The sequence below is a fragment of the Octopus sinensis genome, linkage group LG13 (assembly GCF_006345805.1).
Source record: "Octopus sinensis linkage group LG13, ASM634580v1, whole genome shotgun sequence".
Taxonomy (NCBI): Eukaryota; Metazoa; Mollusca; class Cephalopoda; order Octopoda; family Octopodidae; genus Octopus; species Octopus sinensis.
In genome coordinates this window covers 14,153,722-14,176,221 of record NC_043009.1, presented here as the reverse complement: position 1 = coordinate 14,176,221, position 22,500 = coordinate 14,153,722, and the positions used below count along the sequence as shown (strand labels likewise).

The window sequence follows — 22,500 nt, the reverse complement described above, 5'->3', positions numbered from 1 at the left end:
TTTCTCTCTTTCCTAAACTTTTTCCTTTCACTTTTTCCACCTTTTTTCTCTTTCTCTCCTTTTCCTTTCTCCTTATGCCTTATTTATTCCTCTCAGCCATCAATTATAATGGCTGTCAATGACTATTAAGGTAGAGGAATATCAAATGTGAAGTAATTATTTCTCCAGAGGCTATTGATGTTTCTACGGCAGGAGACGGCACCTGGATTGCTGCGTCAATTTTACTGGAGTTTATTACAAATGCTCTGATAGTTATCATACCGTGTTATTTCTCTATATTTATAATCGCTTGTTTCTGATGTTGTCCCCAGTTCCTATAATACTCAACACAAACTTAAGTGTAACTATTCTACATTTGAATTTCACATTCTTAACAGAGCATTTTATACTAGCAACCGAAATAATGGCATTTATTAGCCTTAGATATGGCATCAGTTTATAAAGAAAAGACATAATATAATTTATATTATTAATTTTATAGGTGAGAAACGTAGATTATATTATTGTAGTTTCACAACGAAATACAGTTTCAGTTTTCAGATCGGTATTGCTTTCTTGATAAAAATAAAGAAGAATTCTTTGAATATTACCATTACTATCATTACTACTTGAAGTCTCTACCTGATCACTCTAGAAATAGTTGCTAGAAATAGCAGCCAAAAATTACTCTTTCATATAGACAGGACATATTGCATTAGGTGTCTTTCGTATTCCTAAAATATGCTTATGAGCATATGGGAACAATTTCAGTTAACCTGCGACTACACAACCACAACAACAACAAAAATACAAAGAACAATAAAGAAAAAGAAAAAGACTGAAAGACAAGGACAACTGCTTAAACGAAAACAGCATCGCGGGAAAATATCAATGCTTAACACCAAAGTATCAAAACCATCCCCATTACAACAAACATTTGTTACTTTACAAATGGTTAGAAACAGAACCGACAAGCTTACAGAATCTCACTGCACGTTTATCATAGAGCAACGTATAAGAATTGCGCCATCACATCTTATACACAATGAGTCATTGCATATCAGAGTGTTTTTATACCATTTAGTCATGAAGAAAAGAAAGCCCTTTATTTCTTCAGGTTCTACGCTGAAGAAGAAAAACCTTATACTCTAATCTGACCAGAACTTTTGCAACAAAGGGATCACTGAAATCATCCAAGTAGTGTGTTGAAACACGTGACAAAATAATTATACCAACCAAGAACTCAGAACGCAATGATCTGGAAGAAAATATTCTAATTCCTATAATCCCCTATACTAGTCAGGTACTGTATCGATTAGAATTTATGAAAGGTAAATCTAACCTCGACAGGAATTAGAATTCAGATGTAGAGCGCTAAAACAAACGCCACAAGTGTATGAAGGTATATTAAACGGAGAGACAGCATAATTAGAACAGTGTTTCTGTTGCTTCCATTTACTTATTCTAATCACTATATGTGGATCACTTCTGTCAGAGTTGCCTTGAGCTAACATAGCTAGGAAAGTAATGAAACAACCAGTTATTAAGTAAACCTCTATATATTCATACAGTTTCTTCAATGAAGTGAACAAATCGTAGACCGCAATCTTTAAGTTTCAAATTTTAGGAAATTATGCCTGACATCCAATGAATCCTGAAGTTCAGCCGCCATCAACATATACCTTATACCATATATATTAATATCCTACGCTTGCATCTAAACATTTAATTATCACCAAGCCGTCTAGAAGAACATTTACATAGTTGTTCGACTTACCAGAACTAACAGTTAAAATAAACCCTTCAAAAGAAGAAAACATTCACTGAATTATAATAGTGCTTGTTACACTGGGCCGAAAAAGGATCAGAATAGCCACAGCTGATACATTAGATTTAAGCTTCGGCGTATTGAACAAGGAATGAATTGGGAACTAATCAACAAGAACAGGTATTCTACAGTACTATGTTACCTACTTAAAGCTAGGTAGATTGTTGGTAAGATCGCTGCGAATAAAGTGTTTCAAAATGATTGTACCTTATTTGTTAGTAGGCTCGTTAGAGCGTCGGGTAAAATGTTCTGCATACTGCGTTAAACTCCTGCCGATGTCCATCTTCGCTTTTATTCTTCCAGGGTCGATAAATAAAAGTACCAGCCAACTACTGGAGTGAGATCTCTCCCTTTCTCTCTCTCTCTCTCTCTCTCTCTCTCTTTCTCTCTCTCTCTCTCTCTTTCGCTCTCTCTCGTTCTTTTTAATATAGCTGCATTGGGTTTTGAAAAAGCTCAAAGGAGACTATGTGCAGTGTCTTTTCTTCTAGATAGAAAAAGAGACGGTTTGAGTGATGTCCTACAAACGCTTTTTCAAATGGATGTGCTATTACACCCATCCAAGGACGGCCCAACATGCAGTATAGCATGAACAATTATATTAATTATCAATGTGATCATCAATCAGCTACTCTCGTTAGAAATTATTCAGATATTGTCTTTCATTTCTGATTCCTGCAGGCCCATGTTGTGATAGACAGAATCTTGCCACATCAACTGACAAGAATTAAAATAAATTATCTGTCTGCTTCGTTATGTACCAGTCTGTCTGTACGTGTTCGAATGCATGTAGACGTATGTGTGCATCAACATATGTTTGTGTACAATTCTGCATATGTATACGCAGGCTTGGATTTGTGTATGTGTGTGAATTTTCTTTGCGGAAGTGTGCGTGCGTGTTTATATATATATAATGTTTATCCATGTAACGTACAGAACATGTGTGTGTGTGTGTGTGCGTGTGTGTACTTCCTTACCCTCTGGGTGATGCATTCTCCTGCTACTGATTTAACATTTCATTATCAATTTACATCATTATTTCCTTAATTGTTGCCTCCAGAGTATAACAAAGGGGAAAATTACCTGAAATAATATTTTTAATTTCTTTTATTCTATATTTTTTTTTACATTTACCTGTGTTGTTTCTTTTTGTCTTTCTAATTTTATTTTCTATATTTATAGTGCATCTGTTGCTTTTACTAACTTTTTCTTTGTGTCATGAGAACGTTTGTTGTTAAAAATTTATATTTGTGTGTTTTGTAAAGTTCTATTGCTGTTGTCATCGTTGTCGTCGTCGTTGCTGGTGGTGGTGTCGTTGTTGTTGTTGTTGTTGTTGTTAATAATAATAGTATTGAAGCTAATGATTATGAAGAAGAACACGATGAAGCTAAGGAAGGAAATGAAATGTTATAAAATGCGTGTTAGACTCTGAAGTTAAAATAATTGTTATTCAAGACGAAACAGATGTTGAGGCGGGTGTTCGCTATCATGACCTTGGCCATGATTGTTAAAAGAAAATCACGAAGTGAGGCTCATAGACGCACAGACATATTAGAAAGCACTCATTTTCAAGTATGACAATTACATTTTCAACCGCTATAGGTCTCTGAGCCACAAGAATTAGGAACTAAATCTTCCTCAAATAGAGCATTACAATCTCAAAGTACACATATGCATATACATCTGTAATTACTTCTCTGAGTTTACGCATGTAACTGTGGTGCGCAACCTGCACAGAAAGAGAAAACGACGAGAAATAACGAAATCCATGGATCAAACGGGACCAAAATCACATCATATGATTACTATAAAGCAAATAGTAACATAATTTGCAACTTTAAGTAATATATACGCACACCTGTTTCAGTAGTCTTATCTCTTTAATTAATTTATAGATAATAATTACTTAAAATATATTGTTTGAAAGTTTGTCTCCGATTTCATATATAAGAACCTCTTTGGGGTTATATGAAATATGGGGGAAATGAGTATGCCAGAACTATTGAAACCACAACTCTATGTAAAGAAAATTCGGTCCCAAAACATTTCTCGAGCCTGACTGCATGTATTTTAAGAAAGGAAATAACCAACACATACACTCATTGAGGTCAAGTGTCAGGAAAAATTTCTACTTCCCTGTTGCATATGGTTTGGAAATTAACGAACTACAGAATCGAACATTCAGCATAGTCTGGAACATCGTGAACAGAGCAACCCATGCACTGGTGGGACGGAAATTGCACATCGAATTTAACTAAGAAATTCAAAATCTTTAAGCAGTCAATAAGATGGAGAAACAAAAGATCCAAGATATTTTCTTTTGCCGTCACTGATGACTATTTTTATGAAATTTGCTGGAATTTCGCAGGGCTTGCATACTTTGCAAGATATCCGCAAAAATGTAAGGGAAAGTTTTCAGTACAAAGCAAAATAGTTCCCAATTACGGTCTCCAAATGTAAGCCAGTAAGCAGCAGTGTTAATTACTACTCTTACTACTACTACTACTACTACTACTACTACTACTACTACTACATAGAGGCATAAAATGTTAAACTGAGAACTTATGCAAACAACCATTTAAGAGGAATAAATTATGACAAGGCTGCTGGCAAGATATGGAATCTTGTTATAATGTGTTAGATGCAGATAGTTTATGTTTCATTTTTGCAGTCAACGAAGGTGTAGGGAAAGGAAGAAACAAATTTAGTGCTATTAAACTTAAAAGAAGGTGAGAGAAACAAAATAAATATAATACTCGGTTTATTATTATTGTTTTTCAATCATTAAAAAAGATATTTTACATCGAATTATCACCTTTAAATCTTTGTATCAACTTTTCGGAGCAATTAGATGTGTTAAATTTTTTAAATGACTTTACTGGGTTTTCTTTTATTCCTTAATTTATTTTGATAGTTCTCATAAAGCTACAGAATTATATTTTAATTACAAATATCCGCTGAAAAGTTGGGAATGCAAACGAAAAGAAAACGAGAAAGTAAAAGATCGTTGTTATTACACCACAGCAACTTAGGACAATGAGAGTGGGAGCGATATAGATAAACGACCACTATCAGCCTAGTGATAAGAGGGTTGAAGCGAGTTTTCCCGCTTTTGTATCAGGAAAAAGATATTGTTTAAAATCGCTTACATTTTCACGTGCGAAACAGTTTTAGGAATCTTCATTTCACAGGTGATCACCACAAGGAAGATCGAAGTACCAGAGCAACAAACTTTAGACAAGGTGCAATACAAAGAAGTTTTGACGTAATACCCTAATTTCTTTGTTAATTGCTGTTATTATTTTTGTTACTTTTATAACCTTTTAACTGAAATATCCGCTTCTCAACTATGTATCAGGTCATTTCAGAAGTAAGAAAGACAAGTTGTTTAAAGTGTGTTGTTTGTCTTTCTTTTACTCATTTAGTCATTTTGATACTATTACAGAATGAATTTTATTTCAATTTTATATATGGGTACGTGTAAAAGAGGAAGACAGAAAGAGAGAGTGACAGTGAAGTAGAGAGAGTGGGGTAGATTGTGTTTTCATTTATCATTCTAAATTGTGTTCTATTTTAATTCTGAAAACATCATTTTGTTCTTGTCCCTCATAACTTTTTTACCTTCTTTTGCAGGAAAACAGAACTCGCAGAAATAAGTCCAATTATATCTAAAGTTTTGAAAATAGAACTACCGCCATTCTCTGCGGCGTCAATTTAGACGTAGGTACATTATGCGCTTCTGTTGGCTTAATTGGCCAGGCAAAGGAATTCAAAATGTCTTTCAATGAGAAAACTAAAAATGTTTAACATAAAAAAATTAACAAAAAAAAACAAAATCAAAAGATTTTAGAAAATGAACGGCATAAGGAAAATGAGAAAATATGTCTATGCATGAGTGTGTAGATGTGCGTGCGTGTACGTGCGTGCGAGCGCACGTGTGTGTATAGAATGTTTTAAGAATGCATGCAAATACACGTGAACATATGTAGACTATATATCAAGGAAAATTAAAATAGAAGGCGTTATACATGGCTCGTAATATTAGTATTGGAAATAATAATAATTATTTCTTCATTTTTGTCTATTTATTGAATAATAATTGTGATATTAATGATAACGATAATGACAATTATAATATAAGCCTGAAACAAGAGCGTGAAAAAGAGTAAATTATGTTGTGTAATTTAACATTGAAAAGAAAACTATTAAAGAAATATTAAAAAAAGAATATTTGGGCAAATGAATTATTTCCATATTATTTCAGAGTTAGTATGGAAATATATATGAAAGTATCTGCTTATTAAAACTTCTTGAAAGAGTACAAGTCTGTTTCAAACTACTTTCCACCACGGCATACTACATATATATATATATATATATATATATATATATATATATATATATATATATATATAATATATATATATATATATATATATATATATATACATACATACATACATATATATATATATACATATACACATATATATACATACACACACACATATATATATATATTTATATATATATATATAGATAGATAGATAGATATATATATATATATATAGATATATATACACACACGTAATGCACGTAGAGACATAAACACACACACATATATACATGCTTAAATATATATATATATCTGTGTGTGTGTGTGTGTGTGTGTGTGTGTGTGTATGTAAATGTGTGTGCGTATAACTTACGATAATTTACGAGCATGTAGCATATGCCACACCCTTAAACTATTTCTATTTTCTTTCTATTCGTACGTCTAACTCGCGTCTAGCTGCAATATAAAAGTGCATCCTAACAACAAAAATATTGCACATCTTTCTAGAGCATGCTTTGTTCTCTCTGAAAATCAATCTTACATTGAAAGCTTATCTGTCACAACTTGTTTTATCTCGTGCTTCTCACCAAAGCCTCACATATATTTATATAGGTATGTGGGTGTGTGTGCATGTATTAATGTATATTCATACATACATACATACATACATACATACATACATACATATATATATATATATATATATATATATATATATATACATGTATGTATGTATGTACACATCGTGCTCATATACACACAGACACACACACACAAACATGCATATAAACTGCTGTAAGAATAAGCCATGTTTTTAGATGTGGCCCACATTCAATACTTTTTCTTTAGTTTGCTGGTGTATTTTTTTCCACTAGTTGTTATTTGGATCTAGAAAGACAAATTGTATTTGAGAAACAAAATAATTGATGAAAGAATTTTATATAATTTAGGACTGGTTTAGTTTCGTTGTCAAAATAACATTAGATGAATTCCACAGATCTGAAAGAATAATTTGCCGTCATTAACGACCTAGTGTGAAAATCTTATGTGTGTGTGTGTGTATGTGTGTGTCTGTGTGTGTCTGTGTCTGTGTGTGTCTGTGTGTGTCTGTGTGTCTACCTGTCCTTTGAGGTGTCGGTTCGGTTCGTTATGATATGTATATTTACAAACAGTGATAAACTTTCAAATATGTGAAGTACGCGTGAATATTTCATAAGTGACAACAGATTATGAATATTACTGGAATAATTATGCTTACAAATACTCAAAGATATGAATATTCACGAATAGAACATATCTCAAATAATTATATATATATATATAAATCCATGCATCTGTAATTTATGCCTGTAATATGCATATTGTTAATATTTCTGTGTTTATGTGATATATCTGATGTCGTTCGAAAAAGCAAATTCTGTTGGAAGATTCAACAATAAAGAACCGAACTGATACTCTCACCTACAAAGAAACCTAATCAGTCCGAAAGTGGAACTTCTAAAAGCAACTGTTTTTGCCCCAAATTTATCAATCACAACAGAATACGATAAATATTTGCAGTCAAATAACTCCCTATCCAGCTTAACTTTTAAACTTGAAACGTAAAATGATTTACTAGTGACATCAAGTATCATAATCCGGGATTATTTCATAATTTCCCTTGAGAAAAATTAACCATAATTAAAGACTAACTGCTTGCTGTGATGCCCCCTCCGGTATTGATTTCAGCTATTGATTTATGTCTTGGATAATAACCTCGGCTATTGATCTATATCTTCTAGCTAACACTCCAGTGTGTTTACTCGAGCATTTTATTTACATGTTTGTTAATTTTTTAATGTTTCTTCTTTTTTTTTTTGTTTTAAACGATAAAACTGGATCGATTTTGAATTTCATTTATTTATTTTTACTTAAAAGGTTCTATTAGCTGACAGTTTAATATACCGAACTTCAAAACATAATCTGCCAGAAATGTATTTCTATTTAAAAAATACAACTCACTGAAAAAATACTTCCTAATAAAGAATAATGTATAAAGTTCTGTTTTCTGGGTTTCTTTCTTTGTTTTTTTTTCTTTTCATGGGGAGAATGTATTAGTTTGGTCAGGGGTATGACTTGAGTTCACATCATTTTCAGATCCTCCATAACAGTGATATCGGCGCAATATTTAGGAAAGCTGTTTAAATGTAGATGATCTGTGTTATTCCTTGATGGATTGCTAGATCGATAAATATATAGTTCATTGAGTAATCAATGAATGAACTGATTGACTGATAGAAGTTTGGATTGACAGGTTGATGGTGGAAGGTGCATGTGGATTGTTAGATGGAAGAATGAATAAATACACAGAGATACAAATTGATGACATAGAGTGCCCGCTGGGATTTGAAATTGCGATATTGTGAACTATAACAAAATTACTTTAAGATAATTAATTACTCACACACACACATATACAAACATACATACAAACACTAGGAGAAAAAAAGCAGTAACATCACGTGCGGGTTTTGAGTGCCTATTGTAAAACTATGGGTTGACCACTCACTATGTATGTATGTATGTATGTATGTATGTATGTATGTATGTATGTATGTATGTATGTATGCATGTATATATGTATGCATGTATGTATGTATGTATGCATGTATTTATGTATGTATGTATGTATGTATGCATGTATGTATGCATGTATGTATGTATGTATGCATGTATGTATGTATGCATGTATGTATGTATGCATGCATGTATGTATGTATGTATGTATGTATGTATGTATGTATGTATGTATGTATGTATGCATGTATATATGTATGCATGTATGTATGTATGTATGCATGTATTTATGTATGTATGTATGTATGTATGCATGTATGTATGCATGTATGTATGTATGTATGCATGTATGTATGTATGCATGTATGTATGTATGTATGCATGCATGTATGTATGTATGTATGTATGTATGTATGTATGCATGTATGTATGTATGTATGTATGAATGTATGTATGTATGTAGAGCTTGCCAAATCACACTAGAAAATACACAAAACGAATTTATACACAATATAAACCCATACAGGAAATTTTTAACCGTCACTAATTGTGACTGAGGGTGCGGAATAACACCTATATTGCTAGAAATAACGATTAAAACTCCGAAAGCTGCATAAACGCACATCTATATATACTAAGAGGGGAGATAACCACCCCATGAGCAAAGCTCGAAACAGTGGACTAGTTTCATCAGCTACTCAGACTCGTCAGTAGCGTATACCCCATTACTCGGATGGTTCAGTGAAAACACTCTGTCAGTATATATATTTACCATATAACTTTATGGCTCATTGAGCATAAAGCTAAAAAATTAGATTGAAAATTTATAAAACCATCTAAGAACAATATAAAACTACAGAGGAAAAAATTAACCATTACTAATTATAACTAGGGTGCAATTAACAGACAAAACTAATCCTGTGTTTCCAGCTTTGCTCATGGGTGGGCTTATCTCCACTGTCAGTGTATATAAATGTACGTTTGTACAGCTTTAAGGGTCTTTACTCTTATTTCTAACAATATCGGTGCTGTGCAGTACCCTCACTTTCAGTTAGTAACTACTAAGTTTTTTCGTTGTGGTTTTATATTGCGATTAAGTACTTATATTAATTTTAAATATTCACATAAGCATTTCACTAAATCAGTAATAATTTGACATGGTAGATACACATATATACTGACAAATGGTTTCAGCTGAACCATCCGAGCAATAAGTTGGCAGTACTGAGGAGTCTGCAGTTAACAGACCATTGTTTCCATCTTTGTTCATTTGATGTACAAAAATATGCATTATGCAACTTTATATATATATATATATATATATATATATATATAACAGAAGTTATAGCAAAAATGCCATGAATGTACTGGTTAGTTACCTATACAAAGAATATTAAACATTACATTTAATACTCAGCTACAAGGTAACTATATAAACCGTGGTTTATATATATTTATTTATTATAAAAATAAGATGAAAAGTCCGAATATACTCAAATCCGTATATATATATATATATATATATATATATATATATATATATATATATATATATATATATATATATATATATATATATATATATATATATATATATTATATATATATATATAGTTATATTTTTCTTACGAAAGATACAGACCGCATAGAAATGTTCAAGTCGAACCTTAGACGTTAGACAAGTATAATAAATGGAATGGCGTAAGTTCAAATCAGGCAAACTACAATGTACATATATATATATACGGATGTTTTGCAACAGCTTGCACGTGGAATTGCTACCAGTCGAGAGCTCCGCATACCGGAAGCCAGTAAATGTATGGAGGTCATCAGGACAGAATGTGCGCCGTTTCAGGGCCTACCTTTTGACGGCAGCAATGCGCACCGGCCCTCCTCACTGAAATGAGGCCCCACTTGCTATATCAACTGGTTATGAAAATAAAACTCAATATTCTTGTACCCAACGCTCATCATCACCTTTTAACCAAATCCAGTGGCTAGCCTTTTCCATTGAAGTTTGAATATCGGTTATGGTGGTATTTACTTTACGATGATTTAGGCCTAACGATAACAGTCGTCTCAGACCGTCTGACAAACCCTCTACATTCGACTTCGATTGGAAGATGCTCTGCTTTCCAGCAAGTGTCTTCACATTCCTCGAGGAGGTTTACATAAGGATCAGTCTTTCGAGCACGATCGGCGTCCATGTTCCCTTCATAAGGAACCGTTAACTCGACTAGATTCATAACTTTCTTTCTTTCACACCACATTAAAATTCCCGGTTTCTTCGTAACTGGGGTGGGAAAGAGTCCCTGACACCCTGGTAAATCTGCAGTCACCTACCAATAGCCGTTCCACTTTTTATCGCTCACAGGATGTTTACTGTTTTTCTTCTTGAAACGGACCCACTGTCCTGAGCGCACGAAGGTAATGAAATCACTAGTTGGTACTTCAACGGTTTAATTAAGATAGAAATTGTCCAAAAACATATTGATATATTAAAAATACATATAAAAATATACGAATATTAAAAATATATATGGACATATAAACATATGAATGTACAAACATAGTAATAACAAAATGAAATATAGGATTATTGATAGAAACGTATTTTTAGAAAAAGAATTAAAGATATAGTGAAGAGAAAATAATTGGCGTCAAAAACTTTTTAGGTTACATATTAAAAAAAATATTCCTACGACCGTTTCAGGGGTTCAGTCCTCCGAGTAAAAAATGAATCTTAAAATTCATTTTCAGAGAACGTCTCCTTCATCAGGGGAAAAAATGATGTTTACAGTATGCATTCAGTTCGTTGCCAAGGTATAAGGTAACTGGAAGCTTTTATGGAAGAACAGATATATCTTGCAAATGGTGGAAGCCTACATGAGGGCTGATGGGAGTAAAAACTACCTTACTTATTGTCTTAATTAAAATTTATATTTTTATTGGCAATATCGCATTATAGGTAATATCGTGTTATAGGCAATATGATGTTAAGTAATGCGGCGTAACTTGGTAAGATGATGTTAAGTAATGCGGCGTAACTTGGTAAGATGATGTTAAGTAATGCGGCGTAACTTGGTAAGGCTATTGTTGAGTATATTCGGATTTAAAAAGTCTCAAGAAAGTTGAGTAATATCTGTGGCTACATGAATGAGTAGCATCGGAAAACTTATTTAATACGGGAGAATTCGACAGGCGGAGGATAGTGTCTGATCTTTTATGCATAGTCTACACCTGCCCATATTAGTGTCCATAATCATGTTGGACAATTTTTATCGTAATGAAATCCGTATACATGTGTTCATTGTAGTTTGCCTCGTTTGAACTTTCTCCATTCTGTTTATTATACTTGTATATCTATCTCTCTACCTATATGAGTGTGTGTGTGTGTGTGTGTGTGTGTGTGTGTGTGTGTGTGTGTGTGTGTGTGTGTGTGTGTGTGTGTGTGTGTGTGTGTGTATTTATGGTTTATGACAGACCATTCCTGTCTTTTGCTGGCCTCAAATCTCATCTGTGAACGCATGGAATGCGAACCTCCACCAGCTATTCTGGCTATATGTCTGTGCACACCTTTGAATACGTTGTATGCAAGAAGGTTTTCAAATCCAACTGAGGCCTCAAAAGACATTTTAAGATCCACAAAGATCAGAACTTAGCTGCAGGTCTTGGTGGTGCAAATCGGAGGTGCAATCGATGTGGGTGACTTTTCAGAACATTGTCTGGTTTCAAAAGTTACATCAAACGCCATCATGGTGCTAAGGTGAAGGTACAGGATGTGGTCAAACTCTGCATAAGGAGTAGACAATCACCATGTATATATGTATATGTTTGTACTATATACATGTCCACACGTATACATATCCATACATACACATATGCATACGTTCATATACACACACACACACAAATGCAGGTATATACATTGTACATATATGAAATAGACGAAGATTGAAAAAAGATGTGTTGCCTGCAGGTTCTGAACACTGCGCCTCTTGAGAAATTTATACGCCTGACAATCACTATGTATGTATGCTTGTATGTTTGTATATATATATATGTACATATGCACATATATTGGGGTATATGCCTATATATGTACATAGAATATATATATATATATATATATATATATATATATATATGCGAACTATTTATATATGTGTACATATGCACACGCATATATTCATACACACACACCATATATATATATATGTATATATATGTATATATATATATATATATATATGTATATATATATGTATATATATATGTATATATATATATATATGTATATATATGTATATATATACATATATATACATATATATATATATATACATATATATATATACACATATATATATATATATATATATATACATATATATATATACATATATATACATATATATATAAATATATATATATTATATATATATAATATATATATATATATATATATATATATATATATATATATATATATATATATATGAACGGAAAACGGACAGCCGAAGCGAGTAGACACTTATTTGGAAAAGCGAAAATAGTTCAAAATATCTCCCAAGGTCATAGTCTATCGCCCCTACTGTTTGTTAATGCTGTTACCCAACTCTCATTGGATCTGAGGAATGTATATGCTCGATATAGCCCAGTAAACACTAAAGATATATTTAACGATTTGCTATTCATAGTCGATCTAAAATTTAACAACAGGACAGAGATGGAATTCAATACCTTTGTTAGTACTATTAGAGTGCTTCCGAACTTTTGCGATGAAGAAAGGAGAATACCAGAAAAGAGACTGGAAAAAACCATCGAACGAAAATATGGTGTCTGATGCAGATGATAGATATGAATGCCTTGGGGTTTGTAAATTGATTGTATAAAGACTACAACAATGAATGAAACTCAAGAGATGTTCTTATCATCAGGTATATCGCTTGGATAATCAAGGGAGTAAAGAAAGGAGTTTGAGTAGATAGAAAAGCAAAGATATTGCTAACAATGTGCAAGATCACCTACAAGCGTGTTCTGACTTACTGTATTTCAATAGAAAGGATGCAGGAACAGGATTAATAAATGTAGAACAATTTAGAAGTCCAAGTAAACAAATTAAGAAGGCATATAGGGAGTTTTAGACATTAAAGAGACCCTTTTGTTAAAAAGAAGAGGAAATATGTTAGCTGATGAAACAGACAAAAAGCAAAGTACTCGGAGCTAGAAAGCAACAATACCGAAGTTTACCGAAATTAAAAGTCATTCAAATGGTTAAAGAGGGGAGAAGAAAAAATAAAGACATGTGTTTAATTCCAGTTGCACAAGGTCAGACAATCAACACAAGATATATCAAGAAATATATGAATATAACAGCTTGGCTAAATGTAGACTATAAGGTGAAAGGGAAAAGGTTGTTGTGCATATACTATCTGAATGTATCAGGCCGAGTAAAAAGCAAGCAACGTTTTGAAACTTGAAATTCATCACAATATATTTCAACAGTGTGGAAATGTCATTGATCAAAGTAAGTATCATTACAATCAACATATTTTATGCCAATGAGTTACAAGTTTGTTTATTCCGGGAACATAAACATCTGGAGTTCTGGAGTTAATGAACTCTTAGAACGCACTTTCAGCATCGGTTTGACTTTTGAACTCCTCCTCTTGCAGGAAACCATCAAAGGTGGTTGAAAAACTGATAGTCGGTAGGAGAAAGGTCTGGAGAATAAGCTGGGTAGGGAAGAACTTCGTAGTCAAGTTCCCTCAACTTCTGGAGCGTCGCTAGTGAAACGCGTGGTCGAGCATTGTCCTGAAGAATGATTGGTCCTCTTCTGTTGACCAGTCTGGGACGGAGGAATAACATTTTTTCGTTCGTTGTGGCAATTTTCTGGCAATATGTTTTCGAAGTAATAGTTTTTTCCGGGTTTTAAGAAGTTATAGTGGATAGGTCCAGCAGCATACCACCAAACAACCCCCAGAACCTTCTTTTTGAAGAGTAAGTTACAATACGGTCGAGAAATTGATCAGTCTGGTTACAGAGAAGAAATATCGAACAAATTTCATATCTGCGCATTTTCTATCATGTGGTACCCATTTGTCGAGCTTTTTGATTTCTCGATCGCATGCAAATGGTTGCAGTTAGATTTCTGGCTCACTTGAAGTTATCTTACCAGTTCTCGAGTGGTTTATGTGGATCTTTCTCAAGGACGGTTTTAATTGACCGTCATCGATGACAGACGGGCGTCCACTACGCTCATGATCTTCCACTACGAAATCGTTTAAACCATTTTCGAGCTGACCACCATTTCCTCACCAAACATTTCGTTTATATTGCGAACTGTTTCAGCTGCTTTACGTCCTTTTTTGAAGTTGAATAGCAAAATTGCTCGAATATCGCCCTTTGACAGTTCCATTTCAGATTATTGTAAAAACGGTGTAAAAAACATCAATGTTAATTTATTGATGCATTTGGGCAAGTTCATGCCTATATGATCAGACAATTGCAAAAAAATACTTTAAAAAATTCAACGCACTGCAAAAACCCGGTACAAATTTTTCATGGTTCAAAACGTTTCTTACTTTTTACTCAACCTCATAAATTGCTTCCCCAATTGGTCTATGAGAACCAGAGACGTGACAGGATTGCATCAATCATATAGTGGCAAAATATACTTTCAAACTTCTGTAGAAACTGTATGGCCACAGAACTAAACGCATCTTTGAAGATGACTATGTAAGTATATGGCATGAAACTTCAAACGAATGAACAAATACAAAACTCACTACAAGACGTTATCGTACTCAATAAATTTGAACTAAGAACGTAAAGATGGAGAAATGCCACTAAGTATTTCGCCCCACCGTGCTGACTATTCTGCTAGCTCACCACTTGGTTAATAATAATAATAATAATAATAATAATAATAATAATAATAATAATAATAATAATAATAATAATAATAATAATAATAATAATAATGATGATGATGATGATGATGATGATGATGATGATAATTATAATAATCCACCTAATGGTGGTAAGGAAACTGAAGCCATTGGTGGTGACAGTGTTGCACCTGGCAGGCTCAGAGATTCTGGTCCGGCTCCAGCCTGTCGATATACAGAAAGGGACCACCACACACGGCGTAGATGGAGCAAGCAAATTAATACTGTGGTCATGGAGTGTTACTATTAATAACTGCATTGTTCCTCTGCATGCAACCTGACATCTGATTATTCAAACAAGACTTCAAAAGTAACTAGTAGCGACTTCTCTTGAAAATAGACAAAATTTTGCATCTTGGTATTATCAATTACCTGCAGTGAAAGGTTTTAATGACCAAGGACATTTACGTTGACGTGGTTACTGCATTAGGGAAAGATGCTCCAGCTTTATCAACGTTGTAAAAGTGGACAGCTGAATTTAGGAGGGGAACAAAGAGTCTTGAAGTTGACCCAAGGTCTAGAGGTCCTGTACCGCCATCACTGAGAACATTGACCGCGTTCACCATGATGGATGACAGGCGATTGACTATACAACAAATAACCAATGCTATTGGCATATCCCAAGACATAGTTGAGAATACTCTGAACAATGAACTTGGTATGATGATATCTTCTCAGTGGGCCCCACATCTCCTGATACCGATTAATCACATCCCGGGGGTATCTAACACTGTTTGAGGCTGATTTCCTTCAATATCTTCTAAGTCAGGATGAGTGTTTGGTTCATCACTTTCAGCCAGAGACATCAGTGAAAACATCCCTCCTCACCTGCTCCAAGGGGCAAGGGCGTTTCATCTGTAGGGAAGGTAAAGTCCTCAGTTTTTTGGAATGCAAATGTATTGTGTTTATTGACTATCTTCAATTGGTCACACAATCAATGGAGAAACTGTACTAACTCACTGAGGCAGTTACGAAAGTCTATGATGACCAAACGCTTAACAAAACTGATGAAAGGGGTTTTGACTCCTCAAGACAATGCTCTATCAAACAAGTGCATATTTTAAATGGTTGCTGTGCTTGACTGTCGCTTTCGACAGTCAAGAAGATAATCAACCTCTCTATTCTTCTAATTACCCCATCTGACTATCAACTATACCCCAACATTAAAAAAAACACTTAGCTTGGGACCAGTATCGCAGAGATAGGGACGTCAAATCTGGTGCTGGTGTTGCCTTTGACTGACAAGATGCACGCTTCTTCACCAACGGGATCCAAGAAGTACGTGGGCCGCAAGCGGACTACGTTGAGAAGTAAATCTCATTTGGTCACATTCCATAAGGGTGTCTTGGTCAGCCTATGAGATTTCAGCCCTCATATTTGTGAGTGTGTCAGTGTATACTATAGTGCACCAGTGTGTATCAATACGCACGCGCAATGACATGAACACACCCATCCACGCACACACACACACGAACACACGGAAACACACACGCACGCACGCACACAGATATATGTATGCGAGTTAGAGTTTTACATCAATATATACCGTGGCACGGTAACAGCAGTGTATTTTCCTTTAGCAATTGAAATATGTGACAAACATATTACAGCTAACCGATATATATATATATATATATATATATATATATATATATATATATACATATATATGTAAAAAGAAGGTCACTTACCCAGCAGTAGATCGAACGCCGAAGGCTGAATCAACGTGTAAATAATACATCGAGGTTAGATCAGACTAAGAGTTCGTATTTCTCTCCTGAAGCCGGTAGTAAGTGGGGTAAAAGGCAGTTGTTTACTGTGACTATGCAGCAAGAGTGCACTTGCACATAATACTTACACACACATGTGCATGTGCATCTTTATATACTTGTCTATACATGTGCGATTAGGCACACATACATAGAAACAGATAGATAGATAGATAAATAGATAGATAGATAGATAGATAGATAGATAGATAGATAGATAGATAGATAGATAGATAGTCAGACAGATAGATAGATAGATAGATAGATAGATAGATAGATAGATAGATAGATAGATAGATAGATAGACAGATAGATAGATAGACAGATAGATAGATAGATAGATAGATAGATAGATAGATAGATAGATAGATAGATAGATAGATAGATAGATAGATAGATAGATAGATAGATAGATAGATAGATAGATAGATAGATAGATAGATAGATAGACAGACAGACAGATAGATAGATAGATAGATAGATAGATAGATAGATAGATAGATAGATAGATAGATAGATAGACAGACAGACAGATAGATAGATAGATAGATAGATAGATAGATAGATAGATAGATAGATAGATAGATAGATAGATAGATAGATAGATAGACAGATAGATAGATCTACACACATGCAGTCATACTTACATATATATATATATACACACATACAGCACTCATGTCGAAACGCCTGTGCGTGTAAACGTATGGTTGTTGGCAAGCAATGTATGAAAGGCTGACATAAAAAGAAGACGATAAGATGTAATGAAAACGCTCTTATTGTGATTTCACAAGCGTACATTTATATCGACATGAACAGATGGACAGGCAGAATACATAGGCTGATTCAGAAAGCGGTAGAAAAATAGACAATGATGAGAAGCTGACATACGCGCATATACACACTAATACTCAAGCATACGAATGAATACACACACACATACACACACAAACACACACATCCGTGCACACGTGTGTGTGAACAAATAACTGGTGTGAAGAATATATGGAAATGAGATGCCAGTTCTTGTAAAATGTTGCATGTCAGAAGTCTAACCATATCTTGTCATACTTAAATCGATCTTTTTTCTATATCTGTTCTACATACATACAACACGTCACGAAAACGCAGTAACAGACATACATATGCGCATACTATGAATGCGTTGATATATATACACGTACATTATATAATGTATGGCGTGCCTGTGTGGTAAGAAGCTTGCTTCCCAAGCTCATGGTTCCAGGTTCAGCTCCTCTGCGTGGCACCTTGGGCAAGTGTCTCCTACTATGAGTGGATTTGGATGATGGAGTCTGCAAGAAACCCATCATATATATATATATATATATACACACACATACACATTGTATATATATAATATATATATATATATACATACACACACATATATATATAGATAGATATAGATAGATAGATAGATAGATAGATAGATAGATAGATAGATAAATATATATATATATATATATATATATATATATATATATATATATTACATATATATATACATATATACACTATATATATGTATGTATGTGTGTATGTCATTGTGTCGGGTTTGTGCCATCTTCACTTGACAACCGATTTGGTGGTGTTTACGTCCTAGCGGTTCAGCAAAAGAGCACCATAGAATAAGTACTTGACCCCCGCCCCCACGACAAACAATAACTCATGCGGGTCGATTTCTTCGACTAAAAAACCCTTAAAGTCGATGCTCCAGCATGGCTGCACTAAATGACTGAAACAAGTAAAATAATAACAGTATATATATATATATATTATATATATATATAAATATATATATATATATATATATATAGATAGATAGATAGATATATATATATATAAGATCAGCAAACATTTAGATTCAGATGAATATGGTACTAATTTAGATGCACCAGAATTCTATATGGTGTTATCCATAAAAATCCATGGGGTGATATAATCAAAATAAGCAACAAGAATGACTCCAGTAATTTGGTAAATTTTAGTAAATGTTGTAAGTAATACAACAGTTTTAAAATGCTGACCACTCATCAGCCAATTATAGAGGTTTTCCATTAATACAAAAATATTCATATCAAGTGGCAACATTATAGAGAAGGTAGATATATAGACAAAGATGTGGATTTAAATTTTAAGAACATTTGAGGTAGTGGAGCCCATCAACTGACTGACTAAGAGTCAGTTGTTCCAGACTACTGTAAGGTTAGAACTTACAGTCTTACTAGTTTCCGTCATTTGACTGTGGCCATGCTGGAGCACCGCCCATAGTCGAGCAAATCGACCCCGGGACTTATTCTTTGTAAGCCTTGTACTTATTCTATCGGACCTATTTGCCGAACCGTAAATATCTCCTCAGCGTCAACACACCAGCATCGGTTGTCAAGCGATGTTGGTGGACAAACACACAAACACAAACACATACACACACATACAAATATATATATATATATATACATATATATATATATATGTTTATATATAGATATATAGATATATAGATATATATATATACATATTCGACAGGCTTCTTCCAGTTTCCGTCTACCAAATCCATTCAAAAAGCTTTGATCGGCCCGAGGCTATAGTAGAAGAAACTTGCTCGAGGTGCCACGCATTGGTACTGAACCTGGATCCATGTGGTTGGTAAGGAAGCTACTAACCACACAGTCAACCCCGCGACTATATTACATAAATATACAGTTTCAATCGACTTCGTAGATTGCAAAGTGTATTTCCAACTGGCAGATAGAGTGCAGCTTGCATGCATCTCTACTACAATGCTCGTCTTTATCTTCATCATCATCATCATCATCATCATCATCATCATCATCATCATCATCATAATCATCATCAGCAACAGCAAAATCACAGCATCAATAGCAACGATAACAGCAACATCATCCTTTTCCTCAGCAGAAGCATCATCATCATCATCATCATCATCATCATCGTCGTCGTCGTCATCGACGTCGTCATTATCATCATCATTATCGTCGTCTTCGTTATTGTCATCATCATCACTATTATCATCATAACCAGCATCACCCTTATCACTATTATCATCCCGGTGATCCTCACCACCATCACCACCACCATACTAATCATGAAATGAGCACCCACGCACCGAACTCTCAATGCTTCTCTCATCACCAGCCTGGTGTTTCTCCTAGCAAAAACAAAAAAAAACATGGAGTAGTAACTCATGTTGCATCCATATCATTCGAATCAGATTAATATCGATGACATCAGCCTGACATTAATTTAGAACAGTAAAATTATACAAATGTCATTTCTGGAATTGTTGATTTTATCAGAGAACATACTCTGATTTGGGATCATTTTCATAAAAATACACAATATATATTAATGTGTACAGAGTAACCTCAAAATCTGGATCCATAAAATAAGAAATTAGGATATTTCAATGCCTCTAATTACAAATTTGCCTCAGATATCTTAGCATTTTGGGGAATGTTAAAATTCATGAATTGGATTGGATTTTCAAAGGTTCTTAGAATATCGATTTCAAATTTTGGCACAGGTTCAGCAATTTCGGTTGAGGGGATATATCGATTACATTGACCCCAGCACTCGTCTGGTACATATTTTATTGCCCCCGAAATGATGAAAGGTAACGTTGACCCCGGCAGAATTCGAACTCAGAAATGCCGCTAAGTATTTTGTCCTGGGTGCTAACGGTTCTGCTGGCTCGTCTCCCTAACGTCCTTAGAATATTAGAATCGATGCTAACACAAATAGATATGATTACTTCTTTGAGTAAGTACAGCACAGCATCAAAGCATATCCGTTCAAAACAAGCTAGGACATACACACGTGTTTTTACACGTGACGAAATTCACAGATTTTGAGGAAATCAAAATCATACTCGCTTCAAACAAAAACATACAAGAATGTATTGCACAGAATATTCTAGATTATTATACTCAATGGCTCTGTATGCTATACACATGTTATAGCCATGACTGCTGTCCACAATGTCAACTGGGCAGTTTTCAAAAATGGTATCATTGAAATAACCGACATATTTTGCGTATAAAACCTTTGCAGATAAATTGTTGATCATGTGCTGGATTGCCTGTGTGCTTAAGATAGGTGCAGGTATGGCTGTGTGAAGAAGAAGAACGTATGCATGCATGAGAGAGACAGACAGAGACAAAAAGAGAGAGAGAGAGAGAGGGAGAGAGAGTTTATTCTTGTTCCCCCACTTCTTATTTCTTTACGACCCACAAGGGGCTAAACACAGAGGAGACAAACAAGTACAGACAAAGAGATTAAGTCGATTAGATCGACCCCAGTGCGTAACTGGTACTTAATTTATCGACCCCGAAAAGATGAAAGGCAAAGTTGACCTCGGCGGAATTTGAACTCAGAAATACCGCTAAGCATTTCGCCCGGCGTGCTAACAATTCTGCCAGCTCGCCGCCTTTCCCACACTTCTGCTTAGCAACCGGTGAGGGTTTATTTATGTCCCTGTAATAACTTTGCGGTTCAGCAAAAGAAGCCAATAGAACAAGTATTAGATTTTAAAACAGAGTCCAGTAGTTGATTTGTTCAACAAAACAAGTTCGAGCCGACGCCCCAGCATAGCTGCGATCAAGGGATAAAAGAAAAAAAGTTAAAAGGTTCCTACTGAATCTACAAAATATCAACTTTGGGTTGGTACAGGGAAATTTTCTATGCAACAACAGAAAAACAAAGAAATGTTTGCGAAAAGATTGTTGTAGAACTGAGACGAAGAGTAACTACTCACACACTAACAATGGCGTCAAATATTAAAATATATATTTCTTTACTACCCACAAGGGTTAAACACAGAGGGGACAAACAAGGACAGGCAAACGGATAAAGTCGATTATATCGACCCCAGTGCCTAACTGGTACTTAATTTATCGACCCCGAAAGGATGAAAGGCAAAGTCGACCTCGGCGGAATTTGAACTCGGAACGTAACACCAGACGAAATACGGCTACGCATCTCGCCCGGCGTGCTAACGTTTTAAAATGTATTGCTGATTTGTTGAGGAAAGTAAGCAAGTTG

General features: G+C 34.4%; 1 protein-coding gene and 1 long non-coding RNA gene across 2 annotated transcripts in view; both read left to right on the top strand.

Moving 5' to 3' along the window:
* The window catches only part of LOC115218530 (glutamate receptor ionotropic, kainate 2-like), a 250,709-nt gene extending 245,007 nt beyond the window's left edge, over positions 1–5,702 (top strand). The window contains exon 14 of the mRNA XM_029788402.2: positions 5,438–5,702. Coding sequence (XP_029644262.1) covers positions 5,438–5,476 — 39 coding nt within the window. The 3' untranslated portion in view covers positions 5,477–5,702. The remainder of the gene's footprint in view (positions 1–5,437) is intronic.
* Positions 5,703–6,429: 727 nt separating this feature from the next.
* On the top strand, positions 6,430–8,177 carry LOC118765764. The gene is made up of 2 exons (XR_005001636.1): positions 6,430–6,864; positions 6,904–8,177. It is a non-coding gene; the product is annotated as an uncharacterized LOC118765764 (long non-coding RNA).
* The last annotated feature ends 14,323 nt before the right edge of the window (positions 8,178–22,500 follow it).